Genomic DNA, 9,183 nt, shown 5'->3' with positions numbered 1-9,183 from the left:
GATATGAAAAGCAAAATACACGACTTAGTAAATGACTCTTGGTGAAGGGGTTTATTTACTCTCACTCCTAACAAGGCATTGCATTTTGAACTCTTAGGACGATTATTGAACCCGATAAGTCGTGGAGATAGCCACTAATGGGTTCGTAAAGCAATTAAAGATACGAAAAACAAAATACACGACTTAGTAGAAGACTCTTATGAAGGGGTTTATTTACTCTCACTACTAACAAGGCATTGCGTTCTCAACTCTTAGGACGATTACTGAACCTAATAAATCTATTATTCATGCACCCAATCGTTATTTACTCTCACTCCTAACAAGGCATTGCGTTTTCAACTCTTAGGATGATTACTGAACCTGATAATTACTTAGTAGAAGGCACCCGACCTGAATGAAGTAGACGAAAGATGAAGAACAACCGACGAAAGAAGAAAGACGAAAGACGAGCGACAACCCTAAACACGTGTACCGCAACCTTAAACCTAAGGCGTTGGATTTTTACGACGAGTTACAGCTTTATGCGACAGGTTAAAGCTCTACGCGACGGGTTGAAGATGTACGCAACGGGTTAAAAAAATACGCGTCGGGTTAAAGCAATTCGCAACAAGTTAGCCCAACGACATGAAAATCAATGAGGGCAAACAACATGGAAATCGAGAAGGCCCAAAAGGACTTGAAAACGATGGACGCTAGCGACACGCAAATCGAGGCAACCCTAAACCCTAAACCCCTAAACCCTTAACCCTCAACCCTGAACCTTAAACTCTAAACCCTATATTCTTTGAGATTCCTACAATTTAAGGATTGGCACACTTCTAAAAGAACACAATATCTAATCCTAGATATCCTCTTTGATTCTCACGAGTTAATACGGATTATGTCTAATCCTAAAAAGTCTATCTCTGCTAGTATAAATACCCTCGTATAGGGCATAACTCTAGCAATGCTTCCATAATGCATACATTATTCTTTTGCCCGCTGCTTGAGTCTCAATATTTCTTACTAACTTGATCATCGAAGACACTTTGGTTGGTACCCAACCAATACCAAGGTCTAACTTCGGTTGTTTGTTTTTTTACAAGTAGCCAAACTCGCACACCTTCTCCATCCGGGGCGGTGTGCAGATTTGGTTCCAACACCTAAACCCTTAACCCCTAATTCGTATAAATGGTGGCGTGTATTACCCTTGGTCAAGCAAATGATTTCTTATGTTGTGTTTGGTTAAGTGTCGCATTCTGAAACGAAAGTGATTCCTTACATTGCATTTAGTCATGCAAAGGAAAGTACTAATAATGTTTGACAATTAATGTTTGAGATGTTATTTGCTATATTGATGAGAGAAACATTAATAATTGATCACCACTTGACTTGGCAAGGGCAGCATAAGGCAAATCTGGGGTGCCGAAGGGAAAACTTGGTGTGCCGAAGGCAAAGCAAGGCACCAATTTCCAACGAAAGGCACAACTTGCCTTGCCAGAGAAAATACATGGTTCCAATTACATGACAAGCTTGGAATAAGGCAACACAAGGCACAATTTTTACTTACAAAGCTGAGGTGATGCATGACTTGCACAGAAAATGGCAATGTGAGGCACAACTTGCATGGTAAGGGTGCCTTGAATTCCCTTGGCGAGGCAAGCGGTCCCGTACATTGCCCTTGATCAGGTAGTTGGTCCTTTGCGTTGCCATTTAAAAAGGAAGTCATGCACTTCTTGCCTTTAAAACCAAGAAGTCATTCATTGTCTTCCGACGAATAGCTAGTGTCTTTCATTACCCTTGTCTCAGGAAGTTGTGTTTTGTATTGACCTTATTATCGTTGTCGCCAACATCTTATAAGACTATATTGTCATAACCATAATCAATGTTTCAAATAAATGAGAGTTTAAAAATAGCAATGTTTATTAATCCATTTAAAAGTCTATTTAAATTCATAAAATTCCATAAAAGGTCCCTAACAATCCATAAAGTTTTATTTAAATTCATGATAAAACTTTTACAAACTACATTAAAATCCATGTAAAATTCAATCAAAATCCACATAGAATTTATGAAGGTCAAAACTGACTTGAAACCCATTTTCGGACAGTTTGGTATTGTTGTACTTTTTAAACAATCGTAACACCTCTCCTCGTAAGTTTTGCAAAACTAGAAATATCAAATTTTCTCAAACTAATCTATAAGCTGGAAAATTAGAAGGCATTGAAGAATTTTGAATACGCCTAATGAGAAAAGAAAAAAAAACACCACTATTAACTACAAATTACATTGCCAAGAGTGTTGAATGAATACAAAACCTAATAAACACATTCTTTTACCTCAAAATATACATTAGTAGATAACAAAAAGAATGGCAAAAATTGACCCATTTCCCACACTCTAATGTACTTGTTAACAAGCTACCATAAGTGACGATTTGGCTTGAGCATAACAGCTTAATCTTCATGTCATTCTATTTCGCAAAAATGTATTAGCCAGTCGCACCTTCAGAAAGTCAACTCTTGCTAAGAGATGGTAAGATCATCAGACATTACTGAGGGTATTCGATGGCACTTCAAAATCCTTGAAGTTGCAACTTTTGCTAAGCGACGGTTTAACACAATAACCCTATCATCATCCAAATCAAAGCGCACACTCTCTTCGCTGCAGTTTTCGACAAGTCGGCATAAATGTTTCAAATTGTCAACTTCAACTCCGTTAACCTTCTTAACCTGCCACCACATGTTTAAAAAAAATTCACAACATAGTAAACAAGTACATGCGTACGATTGTCAAGTTCTATCCTGCCGACTTCCTATCAAATCAGTAACGTGGGGAAACAATAACCTAACATCAATGACAGCTCAAATATAAGTGATACAGATGTGTCACAGTAATAAAAGTAGGAAATTGTCACACCTGTAACTCTGCAAGACGTTCATATCCTGCATTGATATCGTCCATTAGGACCTGAACACATTAAACAATTGTCACGAAAATATTCAATGACCTGCTCAATCAAAAGAAAATTCCTAAAAGTGGCTCTCCCGGTAAAAACTAACAGAGTACCATTTTAAAGTTAAAAAAGAAATGTACGAAATTTATCAACACTGAAAGTTAAGAGCTACACATTCTTGGACGGATTCTTATAAAACAATGTGGAGGAGATAATAAATTTGGCGGGGTTGACAACATCATGACATAAATTATAAAAACTAGAAAATAACAAAACAAAACTTTTTTGTCAGTATGATTATATTAACTGATTTTGACTAACATAAAAAGGACATCATTGACAGAATTTTATCTCAACTAAATGAAATTCACAGCTTTATATTCTTTCATCATTCTACTTTGCAAAATTCTTTTCTTAGTGGCATATACAACGAACAACAAACTAATGCAGATATATGACTTATGTCACTTAAATAATGTATCAATACCTGAGAAAGGATGACAAGCTGTTGACCAGGCCGTTTTGGTGGTTCCCTCATTGCGCTTTCACACAATCGTCGAGGTGAAGTATTGTACCAGTCTTCTCCATACTCGTGAAGGTATGGCTGAGTGAGTGGAACAAAGACCAAACCAGCAAAAATGTAATAACTAGGAAGCTTATCGAACTGATGAACTGGAACTAATGGCTGTAACTGCATAATTGAACAACTAATGAATCAATTGAATAAAGAAAACAAAAGTATATATTGCACGGCAAAGCAAATCGTACATCACTGATTAAACCATCCTATGAATTTCAATTCACATCTTACTATGGAAGTTAAAATTTGCAGTTAAGACGTAGAACCAATCTAATTATCACTGCAATAGGTTTCCTAGTGTCAGCTACCAAAATTCTTCCTATGCCAATCTACGAGGTGAATATCACAAAGGTCACAAATATCTTAAAAAGATAGTAAAAGAATAGTGATATAAGTAACATCATTTGGTTCTGCCAAAAAAATCCCCACAACCTTACACCAGACTTCCCTTCCTTGTATATCTCTCCCAACCATCACAAAGTTCAACCGGAACCCCATAGCGTATAACATGCCCACAAACATCTTCAATATCCGTTCTAACCATGTGCAGTCTAACCTTAGCCAAAGCCGAGCCAGATCTTAATAAACTCAATGGAACCTAATCAAAAAATTATAAGACAACCAAAAAATGATATTCTACATAAATTTCTTAACTTTTTTTTCCTTTCAAAAGAATGTTCCAAGAAACCAGCTATTTTTTCCACTTTGAATTACTCGAAACAAAAAGAGAAATAAAAGTTTGTGAGTTTAAGAGACATCTTATCTTATGCTTGTGATTCTTCTATGGAGAAACCACTAAACTAAACAGACATACAAAATAGTACCATACTTACAGGTTGAAGGGCGATACTGAATTCATACTCTTCACCGTCCCTCAGAACTCTAACTATGGCTGTTTCATTGGGTTTCTTCATAGAAACCAAATGGTCAAATGTTATCCGCTCTCTGTTTCGAAAATGAACTGCATCGTGCATCGTGCTAAAAATAAGAAAGCATGGGGAAAACAAATATGTGCAAAGTAAAAAAACCTTCCATTCTGCCTAAAGATCTTCACTGTTACCCAAGCCAACTGTCAGCTTCTAGTTACACTACGAATACATGCATGTGAAGCAATTGGAATGTATGATAGGGCTATTGCAACAAAATTTTCGCTTGCTCCCAACTCCATGAACCACAACCGCATTGGTGTTATTAAAGTTAGGGAATAACGAATGACTACCTGTTCCATCATTCGCTACAGACACTCCATCAAAAACAAGGATAATATCATCTTTCTTCAAGACTTTATAGGCATCCGAGAGAGGGTTAATTTTGCTCACTAGTACCCCCGTCATTTCAGGGCGCATCCGAAAGTGGTTCCTCAGTTGAACATTTTCAATGGGTTGGCATGACAAACCCAGAGAGCAGAATCCAACATACTTGCCACTTTCTTCCACTCCAGCAATAAAATGCTTTATTACTGGGACAGGAATTATATAACTGAAAATTCCAACAGACGAAGAAAACAAAATTTAGCAAAAGAACAACAATGCTCTCAGACGCCATTAAGGGTTAAGGAAGTAGTTTCTCAAACTCAACCAAGAGACTCTTGGTGACTTTGTCTGCCTGTAGACTGGACTTGCACTATTGAGTGTCAAATCACACCTTTGTTCCTTTACAACATGTCCAACAAAAAGAAAATGAATACTACAGATCGTGTCTTACCGAACAAAATGAACAATGGCCATCTGAACTAAAATAAGACTCACCCAATATTCTCTGCACCAGAAAGGTTCTGGAAAGCCACACCAGCAACTTTATTGCCCATGATTGCTGGACCGCCACTATTCCCTGGATTTATTGCAGCATCAATTTGTATTGCCATGAGCTGGGTTGCCCCATGTACATATTGAGTGGGTTCAACCCTAGAAACAACACCTTTGGTAACTGAAATGTTATCACCACCTGGGACCAAAAGCATTGCATTAATTAAGTTATGCACATTCTCTGTGCACCATGCTTTCAACCTTTCACTATTAATTCATAAAGAGAAAAACAGTACAGGTAGAACACGAGTCCATTGGTATAAGTCCCTTCAGTACAAAAATAAACTAAAGAAGCTATAGGTTAAAAGAGAAAGATATCAGGGACTCATCCAAGCAAAATGAACTATGAAGAGTGAAGAAAAGCATCTTCGGGATCAATCAAAAGAAATCAATCCTCTATGTCCATTATTTTTACGCAAAAAGGAACTAAGAAGAAAGGTTTCTGCTCAAGTAGCTGCACCAAAGATTCTCATTTCATATTTCCTTAAATTTCAATCGTCAGAAATATTATACTGGTTTAATTTCTTTTCAAGTCAAAAGTATTCTAGTGATTTCAAGATTTTCTGGAATTTGCTCTTTCAGTGCTCCATGAGTCTAATTTTACATCTTGGAGACATTTTCTCTTATGCTTTAGAAGTTCATACTCAGTTCAGTTTTTTCTTTTACTGGTTTATGGGAGAACCCTAGTCCCTGTTGGAAGAGCAGGGGACATAGCAGGCCTCTATGTAACCTCTCAACAAAGCAGAGATTATGCCTTCTCTTCCTAGGTTTATTTCTTTCTTCTATTCAATGTTCATTTTTTTCAGAAATTTCTGCAACCTTAAGATTTGATTTCAGCATCACAGCATCAATTAAGATCCAATTTCCATCATGCATAACCAGGCTAGAACACCGTTGCTTTAAATGCAAAACAATGATATCAATGAACCATCATGCTAGCTAACTATAAAGCTCAAGTGTTTAGGATCCTGCATAAGATTTGGTATCGCACCCACAACAGCTCTTCATCCTATTCAGAGTAGTACTCTTTTCACAAATTACATGTGAATATAGGTATTATGCAATGAGGTATTGTTTCTGACTGATAATGATTTGGGTCTACTTACCCTAGATATTGAAAACAATTATGTGTTTTATCTTGTTTTTCTATCTTCAGCTTCAGGATGATATAATATTACTTAGATCACATTAAAGATAAAAAGTGTGGTAAAAGAGTAAAGTTGATTGTTACCTTGAGGATATCCAACAACAGCCACGGCTTGTTGCAAAAAAGGAATGTCCCCTAGATCGAGGGAAGTCATACCCTCCCAGAAGTCTTGACTTTCAACAGTCAAAATGGCTAAATCACATTCATGACCAACAGCGTTAACTTGCGCTCTGTACTTGGTAGGAGAACCATGCTTTCTTACAAGTACAAAGGTATGATCAGCCACTACATGAGCATTTGTCAGAATTTTCTTCCCACGGATTACGAACCCTATGTCATAAATTACGAACAGAATATTTTAAAGTTAGAAGGAAACTAATGCAGGCAAACGAAGTGGAATGTTAAAATCAAAGATAAATAAAATTCGAAATCAAGTAATGCAGATGGTGACAATTGGAGCTTTGAAAATGCAATAATATGGCAATGCAACCTAATTGAGCCTTTTTTATGTGTTAGTGTTCCATTACCTTGCCTTATCAAGCTGCTATTAGCCTATTTCAATTTTATTTAAAGATAAAACTCCCTCTAAGACTTGAGAAAGAATAAATGAGAGAATGTTACCGGAGCCCATGGTTTCTCGCTGGGACTTGTTCTGCCAAGGAAGGAAGTAGTTAGGGCTGCTCGTCACAGTGAAGATCTTCACCACTGAATCCAATGCTAGCTCTATTGCATCCGTATCCGTCGTGCTCCTCCTCTGGATGTTCCTCCCATCACCTAGACCTAAACGTGGTCGTGGGCGTCGTCGTTGCACGTGCGCTGCAGCTGATGAGGGGTAGGGGAAAGGCCCATTAGAGTTAAGTGGCTCGGAGGAACAAGAAGAAGACGCGGCGGCGGCGGCGGCCGCAACTTCTTCAACAGTAGCTGCGGCTTTCCTGGTAACGGTAGAAGTACAAGTACTAGTCCCTCTTGCGGTTGCGGTTGCCTTACTAGCTATTAACCTTATAGAGGAAACAGAGAGCCTGGTGAGTCTATGGACGGACGTTCCCAGCATGTCTTTTTCTATTTTACACGGCAGTCGCTCTGATTTCTGAAACAAGACTAGTTAGGGTGGTGAGATGATGAAACGGCCATGTTTGATGGCGTGTTATTTTATTTATTTAGGATAATATTATGTAATTAATTTTTTTTTTTTTTTTTTTTTTTTAACAATAAACGATGGCGTAGTATTTCATTAATCAGCACAAACAAATACAAGTGTGCCATTGGGTACATAGCTCTAGTGACCAATAAATTGATCTGAAGTGAATTTGCACAAATAAACAAATAAAAGTAAACCCCTAGTAGGCCACCACAAGCACAAACACCCAAGCACACAATTGCCACCAGTACAAACCTATCACAATAACCGATAGACGCAACAGAGAAATACAGGCAGCCACATTGGTTATCATTGAATAGCGAGGCCACATAAAGTCATCCCGTTAGAGCGAGACAACATCAAGTCATCATTGACAGACGAGATTACATAATCTTCGCCCAAAGGCGAAGACCAATCTAGCCAAAACAACAGTACCACCACGATGCACGTAAGGCGAGTGAAACACAACTACACTACTTCAAGAAGAGATCCAGTAATCAACTCATCACAGTGGGGGATGAGGCACTTAAGCCTTGGCCACCTACAAATTCACCAAACAGTGAGATACCGGCATCCACACATCGAACACCATAAAAGCTAGCCGCAACAGGCAACGGAGCTGTCAAGTTCGAGACGCACAAGTCGAACCGTCATATCTGAGTGCACATGTCAGTGTAGCCACAAAAAAAACCAGGTGAAGAATGTGACACCAGCATGAAAATGAGCTAACGAATGTGGATCTAACCCACCTGGAGCCACGAATCCAACCCCACACCAAGAAACCGAGCGCCAAATCAAAGAAGAAATCTTGAAAGGGCATGGATGGATCAGGTATACCTTAAATCCATGGAAAACTGCACACAAAAGGGTGGGAAAGAAGCACGGGATGGGAGATGAGGGAAGTAAAGACTGGGAATGAGTTGTCGGCGTGAGGTCAGTGGGGAGAGAAGGTCGTGGATGGCGAGGGAGGAGAAGGCTGAAATGGAGAAGAGAGGGAAAGAGGAAGGGAGGAAGGGCTATGAGGAGAAAGGAAGAAGTTGTCACCGACCCCCAGCCATAGCTAGAGGCTAGCGATGATGGATGTAGCGGGCTAGGATTTTGTTGAAAGAGAAGAGCTTTTGGAGAGAGAAAGGGAGTTCAATGTATTTAATTATTAGTTTCATTGTAATTATCTAAACTACCTAACAAAAAAATTTGTCAACTAAAAAAAGAGTGAAAAGACAGTTTGTCACCTAAATAAAACTATGAGCAGTAATATAAATTTGTAAAAACTAAATTTTTATGTTATTTTTCTAATTTTAAAAAAATAAAGATATAAGTTTACCAAAAAAAAAAATCACTTTTCTATCTTTCACTCCCTCTCTCTTTCACATCTCTCTAACTTTTTTCTCTCTTATATGTTTTCTAGAAAAATATAAATAAATAAAAAAACAAAAAAACTGTTTCACATACAAAATGTGTGAACTTAGGCGAATATTATGCTAATTGGCTTATTTATTTATTATTTTTATACATTAGTATTAGTTTTATTAAAAAACCTGACTTAATATTTAGTTGTGACAAGGTGATCAAGTAAAC

At 37.9% G+C, this 9,183-nt stretch overlaps 1 protein-coding gene across 1 annotated transcript; it reads right to left on the bottom strand.

The window, feature by feature from the left end:
- Positions 1–2,226: 2,226 nt before the first annotated feature.
- Positions 2,227–7,799, bottom strand: LOC125479317 (protease Do-like 10, mitochondrial). The gene is made up of 8 exons (XM_048588509.1): positions 7,089–7,799; positions 6,552–6,797; positions 5,264–5,459; positions 4,735–4,994; positions 4,349–4,476; positions 3,423–3,626; positions 2,899–2,949; positions 2,227–2,711 (listed from the first exon to the last, which is right to left on the bottom strand). Exons 1-8 carry the CDS (start codon positions 7,516–7,518, stop codon positions 2,505–2,507), a joined length of 1,722 nt encoding a protein of 573 aa, XP_048444466.1. The 5' UTR covers positions 7,519–7,799; the 3' UTR covers positions 2,227–2,504.
- Between the last annotated feature and the right edge of the window lie 1,384 nt (positions 7,800–9,183).

The sequence above is a fragment of a genome, unplaced genomic scaffold (assembly GCF_019419815.1).
Source record: "Pyrus x bretschneideri cultivar Hongxiangsu unplaced genomic scaffold, Pyrus_bretschneideri_v1 Contig28, whole genome shotgun sequence".
NCBI lineage: Eukaryota > Viridiplantae > Streptophyta > Magnoliopsida > Rosales > Rosaceae > Pyrus > Pyrus x bretschneideri.
This window is presented reverse-complemented; position numbering and strand designations above follow the sequence as displayed.